The sequence below is a fragment of the Limulus polyphemus genome, unplaced genomic scaffold (assembly GCF_000517525.1).
Source record: "Limulus polyphemus unplaced genomic scaffold, Limulus_polyphemus-2.1.2 Scaffold255, whole genome shotgun sequence".
In the NCBI taxonomy this organism is placed as follows: domain Eukaryota; kingdom Metazoa; phylum Arthropoda; class Merostomata; order Xiphosura; family Limulidae; genus Limulus; species Limulus polyphemus.
Genome location: NW_013665865.1, coordinates 359,786 through 376,356, shown reverse-complemented (window position 1 = coordinate 376,356; position 16,571 = coordinate 359,786). Strand labels below are relative to the sequence as shown.

Sequence of the window (16,571 nt, the reverse complement as noted above, 5' to 3'; positions counted from 1 at the left end):
ATGTTTAGTACAGGAAAACGCTAGCACTAGCATGTGGTCCCTGAGATATTGCTCTATTTGGTGTGCTTATAACTATGGTAAGTCTGTTTGTTACACAGCTAAAACCATTCAAAAATGTCAGTTAGTCAGTGAGATTGAGAAATTTGTAGTTTTGTGATTTTTTTGTATCTGCTCTGCTGACTTTCTCAAGCGGTTCTATGACTTGTAATTTTGTATGTGGTTTGTTTATCACCTGAGGGTGTTTCTCAAATACTTTGAAGATTTATTAATTGGTTGTTAAAGGTGTATATGAGTAAATAGCTTGTATTGTATGTATTGTGTATCCAACTCACTCCGACTATAAGTACTACCATACTTATAATATCTGTTTATTTTCAATCTAATCGACACATAAGCTAATCGGCCAGATGAGAGACCAAAAGGTTCAGGCGTAGGCTCCCTAATATAGAGTTACTGGTCAGTGGAGGCAATCAGTTAGCAATATCCATCGCTTACATGACTACTCTTAACCGATAAAAGGATTGGTTGTCACTTTTTAAACGTGCCCACAAATAATAGTGTGGAGAGTGTTCATCGAACACCTTACCGATACGCAGCCTGCTACAGTAACCACTATGCTACGCTCGGTTAATTTCTAGAAGCTTATGAATTTTTAATTTATTCTTCCCCCTAATTATTATAATTTTTAATACCACCCTGTTTTTAGAGGCCTTCCTTTAAAAAATAAATATATGAAAAAATGTAATCTAAATTAAATAAATACACCACTACCCGTACAACATTTTACTAAATAGCACAATGGTAACCTTTCGGTTTACCAAAAGATATCGTACAATTTTCCAGTTCTTTTTTTAAAGTATGAAGTTGATAGTAAACTTCCAAAAGGTCTTTTGTAAACAGAACATAAAATCCAGAAATAAGATTTCAATATAAAGAAATAGTTCAGAAAGTAAGTTATAAGGGTCAGGGCCGTTAAAGTGCAAGATGGGTTAGTCGTCGTTTTATTTACCCCAACCTTGAAAGAGACCTTGTCTTTGGCAACGGCAGTTTGTTCCCCACAGGTTACAACGACAGGAGGAACCCCCACAGCAGGAGTTAGGATGAACGTCACAGCTTCTTCCGCGGGAAATGCACGTTCTCCTGTAGAATATATAAATTTGTATATGGTATTTTATTTGTAAAGAATGGTGATTAATTTATGTCTAATAAAAACTATAGAAGAAATAACATGTACGTTTTGCGAGTCGATCTTCTGCGATTGTAAAAGCTTTCAAATATTATGGAGATTATTTCTTAGTGATATGCCGAGACAGAAAGTGATTTTGTAAATATATCTAGATGTATTATTTTCTCTGTAGACAATGGTGAATTTTTTCTTAAAATCAACATGTAAGTTGATGTACCTTAATTAGGAACACTGTCGTAAACACAACAGCAACTTGTTTTTCCCATTAACAATAGTTTTTGTTTTCATAAAGACTTTTGCCATGAATACATTGGGCAAGTCCTTTTTGTTGAAAGCTCAAATCATGTGACATTAAAATACCAGAAAACAGAAAAAAAATTACTTACTTGTAAGAATAAGGCAAGAGATTCTGCAGTTTCTTTCGATATTCTTCAAGTTGTTCGTCTTCTGGAATGCAAGGAGAAATATCTTAATGTATTGTAAGTAGCTTATAAAAACATTTAAACAACACACGAAAGAAAAATATAATTATTTTGTCGAAATATCTTAATGTATTGTAAGTAGCTTATAAAAACATTTAAACAACACTCGAAACAAATAAAGCGAGTAAGGCACTTTTGAAGAGCTCAAGCTACTACATATGAATAAGCCACAGATAAACGAAAAATATGTCGGACTTCAACTTTGTTTAAGGATTTAAACTGTTTTACACTGAGTAAAATTAATCATATTTTTATATTTTATCTTGGCTGTAAAGGGAAGGCGTTTAAACCTAGAAAAAATAATATGGTATATTCATTATGGAATTTGGATTTTTGTTTTGGTTTTATATATTATAAGTAGCATAAAGTTTTATTAGAACAAATCACCGCAATCATAATAAAAATAAAATTTAGGTAAAATATGTGGAATGTCATTATTTTATACTTGAGTTTTCTATATACTATACCTTTATATAGGTTCTTAGCTGCCTTTCGAACAAATTTTTCCATTTTTGTGCTCATTCTAATGACTATGATTACGTGACATTTTCCGACGCAGCGATTTCCATAGTAACAAACTTCTCCAAATGACCGTAAGGTCAATCTTAGACCACAAATGTTGACAAATTTTCCGAATGTCTTCCACTATACTTCACTGTCAACTTCTAAGATATGCTTAAGTAGATTAATGGCACAAAAATCCATTGGAGCTTCACTGGGAGTCTTGACCAATGCGATGGACAGGGATTGCCGTAATTCTAGTTTGAGGTTATTTCCTCATAAAAATAGCCATTGATTTCGAGATGTGACTAGAGCTTTGTTAGTCTTTGTCAAATTAATATTGCTGTTCATTGTTAATATGCCAATCTTTATAGTTATGGCTTTTTGAGGTGGAGATTTCTCGTAACCATAGCCATAACTTTGCAGATAAGTGCGTTACTCCAATCTGTTTTGGAATGTTACTGTTCTACAAGCTCGTCTGTGCGAGTTGCTACAGTTTTATAAGAACATTGAGGGCTCCCTTCTTTGAAATATTGTATTCTTCGACAGTATATCATTTAACAATATCATTATATTAATTTCTCTTTTCGAAAATGTTTTCACATAATACTTTAGATGTAAATTAACTACGGAGACCCTGCATTATACAGGCCAGCAATGGTTTTATTGTCTTGAACTTTTTACATGTTCTACAGTAATTCCTGTACGCTGAATCCGAAAATGATGTACCATTTTTCTACATCACGTACGCCTCACAGAGGCCCAGCGGTATGTCTGCGGAGTTACAACGCTAGAATCCGGGTTTCGATACCCGTGGTGGGCAGAGCACAGATAGCCCATTGTGTAGCTTTGTGCTTTATCACAAACAAACAAAACAAACATCACGTATAGATTTTCACAAAACGGCATAACGCAATACATAAAAAAATACCACAACACGTAATTTTGAGACTAAAAATTCACACAAAAAATCAGGATGAATGGGGATGCATATTCGTTTGACATCAATGTTTTTCACTTTTCTTCAATTTGTTTCTATTTTTGTTAAGAAACCTAATAATAATAAAAAATGTTCATTGTGGTAAACGAAATAATAATTTGATCTAAGTAGGTTTTTCTTCCCGATTTGTAAAAAATTCCTTACGTGATAGGAAAAATGAATATTATTTTCGAAATATGCGTAGCTGAATTATGAAAAATCTGTTATATAAACCAAAACAACTTTTTATGAAGTTTAAATTCACAGGCCTGTGTTATCAATAAGTTGATATTAAACAACCACTAACGAGCTGCTATTTTCCTAAATCATATTACATAAAACATATTGCTGGTCATTGCTATTAGTAACCCGTTTCTAGCAGCTCCTTTATTGTTAAACATTTAAAAACATGTGTAAAGTTAAACATTACAGCACACCGACTTCTGTTGCTGGTTGTTGATTGTAGCTTTTAGTAAATCGACAATAAAAATTCAATAATCAACTAATTATTTATTTATAAATAAGTTCACATAACGACACCTACATTAGGTTATTGCGGCAATGCTGTTTGTAAACCAAACCAAGCGACCAGCAAACGGCTCTTATTTACAGTCAAGGAGTAGTTTCTTGCGTGTTAAACGTTGACATTTACAGCCGGTTGTTGATTGATGTTATTTATAAATTGAAATTAAGAAATCAACAAATTAGCAGGTGATTTTATGCCAGTAAACATTTATACACGTCGACGTTTACAACCAGTTCCTTGTTGTTGTATTTAGTAAGTTGATAATAAAACTAGAGATGAGCAGCAGTTTACATGATATAGAAACAAGACTAGAGTTTTAAACATTAGATTGTTCTCAAAATAAGAATTACTAGGCTTATGAAATACTTTCATAAAGGTTTCCTTCGTCTAATACCTTTTTGGGATAAGTGTTGGCTCATGCATATTTAATACTAACCTTTGAAGAAGAGATGAAAAATGAAAAATTATAGGAAACACATCAGCGTATAGACTAAGTTAATATCAAACATATTTGGAGGACTAGTTTTACAACGGCTTCAAATTAGGTTATTAAAACAATAATATACATACACGAAGCTTTTTAGCGGTTCAATGAGCGTGTGTTATATTAGTAAAAGGGTGCTTTCAGCGATATTGTATTGCGGATATATATTATGGTATTTCTCTGTGTATCGCCGACACAGTAACTATAAAACATTCTTTATGAATTCATAAAAGTCTAACTAGCAATATTAATATGGAAATTACGAACAGTATACTCTTAGTGTTTTTTTTTTTCGTTATGCACATTTCAAAAACTTCAATAATAGAATAATGTTATTCAAAGCTAGCTGTATAAATTAGAACTGAAGGAAGGGTTTAATATTACGACACCAAAATCTTCCTAAAGAAAGCCGTTGTTTATAACTTTTAGGTGTAATAACCTTAAACACCTCATCTGATTTTTTAGACTAATTTTTATTTTATTTTCGACCCCCAATTGGCACGGCGGAATGTCTGTGGACTTACAACGCTAGAAACCGGGTTTCGTTACTTGTGATGGGCAGAGCACAGATAGCCCGTTGTGTAGCTTTGTGCTTAATCCCAAACAGTCAAACTTACCGAAGTGTTACTACTCTTTCAATATAAAAAAAAAGAATTTAATAACGTTGAATTATATTGCTTTCCTGTGATAGAAATTTTTCCGATTTCTTAACCTTAACCTGAGAATGTTAAAATAAGCTTTGCTCTTCCTCTTTTTTTTTTCTTTCTACATTTAAAAAAATAGAGTAAGTTAACTTTGTGATAATGTTTACAATTTATATATCCATTTTATAATAAAGACTATTCGATTTTTCCAAAACACCTTCAGTGCAGATTGAGAACTGTTAATATGTGTAACATACTAATTATGGGGTTTATAATCACAGTTAGAGATTACATCATCAGAAGACATAGTGGGTGAATGGATTATAACCCCTATTGCCGTTTAACTCCACTAAATCGTCCAGAGATCCAATTAAATTGTCGTGTCCTATTTTTCAGATATTTTTAGATTTTTTTTTGCAGTGATGATTTGTTAATTGTTATTCTTTTATGGTTATATTGTATAGCTTGAAAGACATTTGCTTGGATCTCTATACATCAAACTTAACGTGTGCTTTTATTCTTCAATAACCCCATTACCAAAGGGATTTTGAAATATTTAGTTAAAATAACTTCATTTATTTACTTATGAAAAATATATAAACCTCTGCTGACAGGTAGTATATTCAAAATTAAATTTAATACAAGAACTAAAGATAGGTTTGAGAGATCATGTAATTATCAGCCGAAATTTAGAAAACGAAATGAAAACGTTTAAAAAGTATACTGTAATTTGATATACAGAACGTTTCAAATAGTTGATATTTATAGTTGCTCAACTACTTCGTCGTTTCATAACCTTGGTCTTCATTAATATGTAATGTTGAAGTAATAGTTCGTATTAGAACCTTTCAAAGAATATATTTTAATTGGCTCAAAGTGCTAGCATCAAAATACATGCATAAGAAATTAAAGAGAGACGAGCGTGTGTGAAAGGCAGATGCTACTTAAATCAAATAAAATTGGCATCATAACACGGATAACTCTCAGAAGGTTATTGAATTCAGAAGAGTCTGTGACAAGGCCAAAGCCAAACTGCCCAAGCGTAAAATACTAGTAGAAGTTGTACTAAAATCACATTATTTACGTTTAATACCTGCCGAAATGAAAATGATTATGTAAAAGATTGATACGCAGTAAATAGAAATAATAAGATATAAAGTGTCTTTGTTTTTTGACGGTTAGTGGTTCGTAATCAACGCTACCTGGGATACACAAATGAAAAACGTGCAACGATGGGAGAGAGAGAGAGAAAAGCCTGTGCTTTGGTCAGTGCTAGCAAATAAATAAAATGTAATATTTCTGTTAGATATTTATGTCTAGCTTCATTCACTTGTACAGGCATTATCTTTAGATACTGGCTAAAACTCGCGTAATATAAAAAATAAAGCTTCAAGATTTATAAGTTTCACATGTAAGCTTCTTCTGTCTGTGTCTATCCAGAACTTTTTGTTCAGCATTTAACATTTATCAACGATATGGAATTTTTGCGTGCGATCAATAACACAGACCTTCATCTGTTAAGTACCATTTAGAAAAAAAAACATATTGTAAGAAGTATTCTTGTTGGTTCTGTTATTTTGATACTTACCGTTTGAAGTGTAAGAAGAGCCTATGATCGTGTCTGCTAGCATCACCAAGCCAAATATTACAGCAATGGCAAAGTAGTTCATGACGGAGCAGAATACGTTGTAATAGCTGGAAAAGATAAAGAAAAGATTACAGCTATTCATAAGCAACAAAAACTTGATTTCCTAACCTTTACCATCAAATTCTATGATACTATAACAGAAAGTCGTATTTCCTAAGTTCTCTTATAATCATTGACTTCGTTAATCAGCAGAAATTTTTCTAAAGGTCAATCATACTTTTTTAATTAGCCTGGTATGACCCTGATGGTTAGGGCGCTCGACTCGCAATATACAGGTCACAGTTCGAATCCCGTCACCGATCGTACTCGCTCTTTCAGTCGTATGGGGCGTTATAATGTGATGGTTAATACCACTTTTCGCTGGTAAAAAAGTTACTCAAGAATTGGCTATGGGTAGTGTTTATTACTGTCTTCTCTCTCTAGTGTATTAATCTAAATTAGACAGTTAGCGTTGACAGATCTGCGCGAAATTCCAAAAACAAATAAACGTTTGTAATATCTTAATTACTGTATTTATTGATAAACAAATTTACTTTGGCATCAAGTTCAGTGATTGCATGTGCCTAGTTTTGTTAAGTAAAACTCATTAACACTTGGAATAAGTTAAATCTAGTCTGAATTTCAATTGGATATTCGGTGTTACGTATCATCCAGATTCTGTATATCCTTCAATATACGTAAAAGATACTAATCTTGTATATCGCTTAGCTGTTAAATCGTATCCATTTCCTGCAATGGAAACACATAATCCTACATATTTGGCCGAACGCGGCATAGCTCTTAGCTTGCCAGTATATGGAGTTGAAGGTCCCTGTTTTACTTCACGTAACCGAAAAAGAAAAAAAAACACAAACAAACAATAACAATAAAAACAAACAAAACAAAGTTCCGTACTTTGGGTCCGTGGTCGTATTATATGAAAGGTGATCAAATCCCACTATTTGGTCTGACAGAAATAGCACAAGAGTTGGATGTTGACTAGTTGTTTTCCTCTATTTTGTAACATTAAAATTAGGGACGAAATTTCCGTGAAACCCAGCAAAGCAAACAAATAAACAATGTCCCCCTTCCAGAGCACTGTCACGGACACGTATATGGAACACATTATGTAGAACCTTCATTCTAGCCATGATAAGTACGTTCTTAACCGCACTGTACAAGAAAAGGTATTATTTTATAAACTTCCCAAAGTTTCAGATAAGCAGTGAAATATTAGAACTCGAGTGTTTTTTCTTGTATATTTAAAATAAATCTGTCACTGGGATAGCTGTTTATAGTAGTTTCGTATGGTATTTCTCACACCTCTAAATTCTGGCGTCCTAGTCCGGACCCGGGTAAGCATGTTTTGGTATGACGGGGATTCGAACCCGCGACCTGCAAATTGCGAGTCGAGTGCCCTAACCACTGGTCATGCCAGACCTAGCTATTTATATATAAACGTGAAATAGTAAAAGCTGCATTTCTTGGTTTAATCAAAACTAATTAACGTTTTCAACTGTAAATGAAATAACAAAGTCGAGGAGACTATATGTTCAATTTGATCTCAACAATTTTTTAAATATGGTAATTCAGAAAATAACGTGTTTAATCTCATTTATCAGAAGCCGTCCTAACAGTTAATGAAAAGTACTGCTTTTAGTAAAGATGTTCGTAAATCTCCACCATATGTGAAATATGTAATGAAATTATTTCGCGGCTCTGAAATAATTAAAAAAAAATCTAATTTCATGAGCAAGAACTAAACATTTCTCGGCCTGTAAGTATTAACTTGTTGAATGGTTTTGTTTTCCGTGATTTTTTGGCTGTAAAGGCATATATACAAGAGCAAAGCTCTTACGACAAACTAAATAATAACACGTAAATACACATACAATGAATATTTTCTAGGAATTTTAGGAAATACAATGTGCTTTGATATATTTAGCGAACTAGAAATGTTCGATTAGCAAATACATTTCATCTCTTGAAAAACAGCTTTTAGGTTCTGTCGAATTCTTTCACGTGAAAAGAAATATTCCAATGTATGTCAATACCGATATATATATATATATATATATATACAAATAATACATATTGTTTTGATCCAATATCCTTCAAGTCTCTCGACCACAAAAAACCACACCACTAAAACGCTTTTGTAGATATCAGATTAGGAATCGGGTTAGTTTTATATATAAAAATAGCAAAGACACAATACTGCGGTAATAGTAATTTACTTCAGTTTTCTAACCAAACAAAGTTTGACTCAATTTCTAGTTTATTTATATGCATTCTTTTGTTTTTTATGATTGATAAGAAGTAAATTTTGTCTGTCCCTGTTGGACTGCAGTTATGGTTTTAGTGAGCTTTGTTTTACTGCAACCCTTGAGAAGACATTAACTCTACGTTCTATGGCTAAGACTTGATGTCATATGATGAATAGCTTCTAGGAGGATATAAGGTTTCACATCAATCAGTTTTCTTCTTATTGAGGTACATCGCATTCAACAACTGCATGATTGATGATTAACTGAATGGATACTTTTTTCAAGCAGTTTTTATTAAGATATTTTCCAATTTCCTAAATAAATATTTTCTGTAATTGTTTAGCGTTTTGTTCACAAAATTTCTATTCTGGTTTGTTTGTGGACGTTTTTATTATCGGGTAAACTATATTTAGAAATATTAAAGATAAGTCATAAACAATACTTGACTGAGTATTGTTAACATTATTATTCTGTACGAGTGGCTGAAGGCAATGTTCAAGTTACAGAGGTCAAGTATGTTATATCAAAACTATTTTGGAACGTTACCACGTCATTACAGTCCATGTCACTACTTCCGTCCGTGCACTGTCTGACGAATGTGCATCCTAATAATAGCACTGCAATTTAATTTACATTGCAAAGACTTTGTTGTTGTAAAGTTGTCCACTACATCATCCATACTTTCCATAATCTTGATAATGTACGATGACATCAGTTTCCCAGTGCTAGTTTCGATCATACAGAAATCCAGCACTTGACTGGTATGTCTTTGTATGGAGTGACATGAAACACCCATTTTATTCTTCAGTTGCTTGACGTATATGATAGTTGAAGTTTGACGAATATGTTGTGGAAGCAACTTGTGTCACTTTTCCATATGGAGAACCTTCTTGGTTATGTAGTGTGCTGTTGTCTGGGGCACGTGGACGGATTTTGTCACTGAACTTTGGTTCATTAAATCTCACTGTTTCAAACACGACGCACTTTTCTTACCACAGATAGAGTACGACTTGTTAGAGATCTATGTTTTAATGGTCCTGAAGGCCCAAGGTGATCCATATTCCTTTGTTTTCTGGTGCCATTAAGTACAAGAGATATCTTTGTTTTCTCAATTCTAAATCCCAAATCTGAACACATATTTATGATTATGTGTATGAATATTTTGAGTCGGAAAGGGCTGTTACATATCTTTCTCAAAATGGCTGCGGTTGTCACGTGACTTGCTGATTTTCATTTTGAAAATTGCTTGAATATAACGTATTAAACCCTATGTATAATTCACAAAGGTATGAATGAAATGCAAATTTATTTTTCTCCTAGAGAGAGATGTAAACAGATGAGATATTTTAATTACAAAAAATATTATGTGATTCTTTGAATTACATTCTAAGATGAACTGTCGTATCAATAAAAGATTCTTTAATTAAAGAAATAATATATATTATATATATAAACATCTTTAATTATTGATTGTCTTATTTTTCATAATTTATTATCCATTTGGTTTGTTTGCTTGTTGTTAAACACGAAACTACCAAATGGGCTATCTGTACTCTGCCCACCACCGGTATCGAAACCCGATTTTTAGCCTTATAAGCCCTCAGATTTGCAGATGAGCCATCAGTTGGCATTCATCTAGGACTAACAAAAGTTCCTGTCGGAAAGATCGATTGTTTTATTTATGTATTAAGGAATCTACCACGTAGCAGGAGAATATTTTAGACGTTTCCAAAGTTACTTTAGAATCATCACATACCACTCTTTAATATGTTACGCCTCAACATAAAACGAATAAGGAGAAGAATCGATTGTTAGATGAAGATACACCATCGATCTACTTTGTTTCCGAGTAAACGTTCGGTAAACCACGGACATACGACATATGTTCTTTATCCTATCAATCATTCAGTGTAATCTACAAATCATTATTCCACTTTACAGCTGTAATGGCACTACAAGACTGTTAAATGAAAAAAATACTCTTCTAAAGCAGGCGGCTGTCAGTGCGCTGATTTAGTATGTGAATTCATTATCTATCTGTCGGTCTCTAGGCATTAAACAGAAATAGTTCGAGCACAGTATAGAAATGAAAAACAATAAAAAGCCTTATCTTACATGCTTAGAAAAGGTGAAGACAACTTGCCTGTGGTATTTATACTATATATTCAAACCACGTCAAAGACAAGTATTTGTTGTAATTACACAGAGCACTTTGAAGTTTGGTAGACTTGCTTAAACTTGTAACATTAGTCACACACTAGACAAAGTCTCTACGTACTTTGTTTTAATCCAGCGACTCATTTTTGCATCGAGTAATCATTTTTACTTTTGCTTTATACTTCAAAGTTTCGTAAAGAAGTTGGAATTTAAATTGTCTTTGTTTTCTAAATTTACCATAAACTAATATTGTGTGATATGTAATATTAGCAGCAATAAATAAGTTATCAAGAAGGTTAAATCACATCTAACATATACGTCTACGACAAATTATTACTAGCCTATAAAATCACCAAAGACTAATCACTAATTAGTAACTATTTTTTATAACTAAGTACTAACTACCTCATATTCTACATTTTGGTTGCTAATTAACTGTCGTATTCAAGAAAGTCTTGAGAAATACTATTTCTTTGTTGGTAGGACTCGATCGTTGATTGTTTTGATGCGAGTCTGGTGGTTTATCCACTCAACTGTTTATATATTTTCTGTATATTTTCAGAGAGAGAGACCTCTGAGACAAGGGATGTATGTTTGTAATTTTCTTCCTGTTCATGCTTGGTGTTTATATTTTTTATTTTCTTATTTATCAAGTGTTCAGGATATCATCCATTGTAAGAAGAGTTGTAGTGATGTGTTGTTTTTCTTCCCATCTTTGTAAAACTGTTTTTTTATTATAAATATTGTTCATCCTTCTATGGTGTATGTGTTATGTGAGTTGGTAGCATCACGTATCTGTGGATTTTCTGTACACTTCTATAGTGTATGTGTTATGTGAGTTGGTAGCATCACGTATCTGTGGATTTTCTGTACATTTCTATGGTGTATGAGTTATGTGAGTTGGTAGCATCACGTATCTGTGGATTTTCTGTACACTTCTATGGTTTATGTGTTACGTGAGTTGGTAGCATCACGTATCTGTGGATTTTCTGTACATTTCTATGGTGTATGAGTTATGTGAGTTGGTAGCATCACGTATCTGTGGATTTTCTGTACACTTCTATGGTGTATGTATTATGTGAGTTGGTAGCATCACGTATCTGTGGATTTTCTGTACATTTCTATGGTGTATGAGTTATGTGAGTTGGTAGCATCACGCCAAGGAATAGAAGTTTGTTATATTTTTCTGCTACCATTGTGAATTGTATCAAGAGCTGTTGTCTGTTTAGGAGGTTCTCGAATTCTTCAATTTCGTCCATATTAAGAACGTATTATCAACATATATATGAGCCACATCTTGAGTCCCAAAGCGAATTTCCGTGAGTTTTATCTATGAAATGCTGTATGCAAAGGTTACTGAGTACTGGTGATGAAGGCGAGTCCATAACTAAGCCTTCTTATCGTTGGTAGTAATTATCTTCATGTTGGAAGTAAGTTGTACTGAAGTTTGTGAGATATGTCATCATGGGGATTGTAAGTTGGACACGCTTTTTAAAAGTTCTATCATTTTAAGCCATTGGCATATATTTAATGTGTCAGAGGTCGGTAGATTAATAAAAAGATTGAATACGTCAAAGCTGATCATTATATCTTATGAGATTATCGGGGTTACTCTTAATATCTATACAAAGTTGGCTGAATTCTTAACATTTTACTGAACAGGGCAACAAATTAGTTTCCGAAATGTAGGATAAAACTACTTATTAATTGATGTATAGTTATAAAAATTAGTCCCTTATTAATAATTAGTCTAAGGTGATCGTATAGGCGACTAGCTATGACAACGATCGCTACAACTTTACCGTAAGTCTTGGCTAAATTTTACAGTTTCTTGTAGCTTCCGCACATCTGTCCTTCGTTCTCATAAATATTATATTACAAGTTATTTCATCTTCTAAAGAAAACAAAGATACAGCTGTCTGTCTTTCATAAGAAGATTCGTTGGTAAAAGAGTAGCCCAAGAGTTGGCGGTGGGTGGTGATGACTAGCTGCCTTCCCTCTAGTCTTACACTGCTAAATTAGGGACGGCTAGCGCAGATAGCCCTCGTGTAGCTTTGCGCGAAATTCCAAAAACAAACAAACAATCAAAAGAAGACGGCAGTGGAATTTAATTTTTAGCTGGGATTAAAAAATAAAAAAATGTTTCAATAATAGAGACAAGAGCAAATTTAGTAATACCGATCAATTCTTGTTACTAGAGCTACCAAATGTTCTCTATTTTAAAATCATTATCTATAGTGTCAATACAACATCGAAGGCGGATCATTGCAAAGCTGTTCTTGGTTCTGGAAACTTTCATCAGCATAGGAAACATACATCGAATAGTAACTCATTATATGGACGTTAGGTTAAACTGAAGTCTACTACATATTGTAAAACAGAAAGCTAACATAAAAAGTTTCCCATGTTATGTTTGGAAATTAGGGAAGATAAAGATCTAACGTTACTTTTAGATTGTCATTTACTGACACAAAGTTGGTTAGGACTGGTTTTTCGGAATATCTTAGCTTTAACTTATTTATTAAATTTTAAGAAGCACAAGGATGAAATTTAGTTCAAAAGGTTTGCTTTGGTCAAGGATGTAAATTAAAAAACAAATATAATACAATCAACATATTATAATAAACTGCGTAATGGAACTCTAACAAGAAAAGATAAAATGTTATTAAACAAAATCATTCTATAAAGATCAGTTTTACTTATATTGTTGTTTGTTATTAAGAACAAAGCTACACAAAGGGCTACCTGTGCTCTGCCCACCAAGGATATCGAAACCTGGTTTCTCAATCTGTGCCACTGAGGAGAGAGGGGGCTTTACGTATATAGACATATCAGTTGTCGTATGTCTGAATTTTTACAATTAACTGTCTTTAATTTGAATTAATATCGTGTATATTTCTCACATGGTAAAATAACTATATCTTTACAGATTTTATTTCTAAGCTGTTAAACAAGCCGATTTTACTTTCTTTTAAACTGTCTTTCCTAAGCCTCGGTTATCTTAGATAATAGGTAAATTATATTTGTTTCTTATAACAAATGTTTGACATTTCATTTATACAAAATAAGTATGCATAAATAATGCTAAAATGTACTTCGATAGTACTGTAATAAAACGGTACAGGCCTACAGATATGCACAGTGCCTGTGGACTTATACTGCTAGAAACCGGGTTTCGATACCCGTGGTGGGCAGAGCACAGATAGCTCTTTGTGTGGCTTTGTGCTTAATAACAAACAACAGCAACCTACATATATTGTCCTGAGTTTTATTTCAGTGACAAGATACTTTTTAAAGCCACTCTATGGATATTTTTGGGTATCTTAAGAAAAATTACGAAAGTTGGTTAAACAAAACAGTCAAACCGTTGGTACAACGAATTGGTTATAGATCTTATAGCTTATAAGTTATAGCTTATAGATCTTAGTATCTGCACTGATATAAATTAGATAGGATTTCTGCCCTCAAGATCAATTTATATATCCCATGAGATCATCACCTTATTAGGAAAATAAATCTCCCATCACTTTTTTTACCAAAGTAACATATTATTATCAACTAGTTAGAGATTATGATGCATGGTAAGATTATATTCTACCCACCAGTTCCACAGTGCAAGATACGTACTAGGCTGTAGGCAGTGTCTACTCAATCTTGGTGTTATCGTTGCAAGAATCATCCTATTCTTATACTTGAGGATTTTATTTAGCACAGGTCGTGTTTTTTTCTGAGCATGCGTAAATATATTGATCAATACAATGTGTGTACATAACTGTTCTGTACTTGTTCTAAGGAGGAGTCCTGTCGGTACGACTATGTTGTTTTTTTTTCTTGTTGTTGTTAATTCAGTGCCAAATGCTGTGCTGCGGTTACAGTGCAAAGAATGATATTAAGTGTCACGTGGTGGAGGAAGTTCTGTTTTATAGAGTTATCTTGTAAGAAATAACCACCACTCCAAAGGCAAATTGAGACTGTACACGATATTAGAAACTGTATAATACTATTAGAAGTGTGATATAATTAAAATATAAGCTGTCTGCGTAAATATATCTCAGGAATAGTGCTTCAACATTCTTACCTTCATTTGAAGGCAAACTCTCCGCTGAAAGTAATGTTACACTAATGCACTCAAATGATAATGACTGCCACAATAATACCACCAACCGTTGGTGGTTGCCATGATAATACCTCCATACACAACGCTAGTGGTTTCCATAGTAATACCGCCAAACTTTTGGTGGCTGCCACAATGATATTGCTAAATGTTGGTGATCCCCACAGTAATATCCTCAAACGTTAGTGGTTTCCACAGTAATACGAGAAAATGTTCGTGGTTGCCACAATAATATGCCAGAGGTTGACGATTTTCACATTATTACCACCATGTGTTAGTGGTTTCCATAGTAATACCACCAAGTGTTAGTGTTTTCTCGAGTAACACCATCAAATGTTAGTGGATGCGACAGTGACATCATCAAATGTTGGTGGTTGTAACATAAACACCATCAATGAATGACGGATGTTCAAGCGTCATTACCAAATCCCTCGTGATACTCTTCTGTCGGTGTATGTCACTTTAAAGTAGAGATTGTACAAAGACGTTTAATCCTGAATGTTACAAGTGAAATTATAGAAACTACAGTTACATTTGATAGTGGGGGAATCTAAAAATAAAGTAAATCAAAATCTGAGCTTATACTTTACTGTCGGGTAAAATGTGAATTTGATTTTAAAAATCTTAAACTAGTATTTTTTCTTTAAAAAAGTAAAACAAAACAACAACACAAAAACAGAACTTTTATAAACAAAGACAAAAAGTGTAAAATTTACCTTAATAAGGATACACAAGAGCTAATTAGAGTATCAGAGAGAATAATTTATTTGCGATATCGAGATAACAATTAAGTATTGTACCTTATATTGTATTCTGTTCATTTATAAGATTCTTATCAGGCAGATAAGAATATAGACTCAAGCTTCTTTGACTAAGCCTGATTTTTTTTTGTTTTTTGTTTGCACTAACACTTTGTTGTTATAAAAGCTGTCTACGACTTTGCTGTTTGGTCGCTTCCTAAAACTACCTATGCAGACAGAGTACAGAGCACGTTCATAAACCTGAAAAAATATAGTATGATAAATCAAATACATTCTTAATTTGTCAGTACATTACTTATTCTTCTACGATATACAAATGTGACGGATTTATTATTATATGTTTATTTTAATATCAGTGTTTGTTTGAATTAAATTTATATTTAGACATATAATATATGCAATATATGTGTGTGTACAAAAACGCTAGTGTTAGCGTCAGTATTGTTACTTAAACTGAAATTTCGAGAAACTCTCCATTCGCCTATAAATATTACCAACGCGATGCGCCAAAAAACAGTATTTGTTATTGGTCTACTATAAACTTCGGAAGCTATAACTATGATTGTTATAACGCTAATTAATCGGGAAACTTCAGATATTTGACCAGGAACGTTTATAAATTTCGGACATTACAAACCATTTAACATCATTTGATTCACATCAGACATTAGTACTTTTACAAAAACATTACTTAACTTTATCGGCAGAAAAAAAATCGGCGTATAATCAGTGAAGATCACAGAGCTAGCTAACTCCCTGTTAAGTGAATTGTACCTATATCAACTCGAAATTAACTCGCTCATCGTGAACCCTCGATAAGACATCAAGGAAGTTGCAGACTAG

At 33.0% G+C, this 16,571-nt stretch overlaps 1 protein-coding gene across 1 annotated transcript; it reads right to left on the bottom strand.

Moving 5' to 3' along the window:
* Positions 1-768: 768 nt before the first annotated feature.
* LOC111085157 (U8-agatoxin-Ao1a-like) lies at positions 769-14,536 on the bottom strand. Its single transcript, XM_022382534.1, has 4 exons — positions 14,456-14,536; positions 6,391-6,497; positions 1,573-1,633; positions 769-1,140 (listed from the first exon to the last, which is right to left on the bottom strand). The coding sequence occupies exons 1-4, from the start codon at positions 14,530-14,532 to the stop codon at positions 1,002-1,004; spliced, it is 384 nt and encodes a 127-aa protein (XP_022238242.1). The 5' UTR covers positions 14,533-14,536; the 3' UTR covers positions 769-1,001.
* Between the last annotated feature and the right edge of the window lie 2,035 nt (positions 14,537-16,571).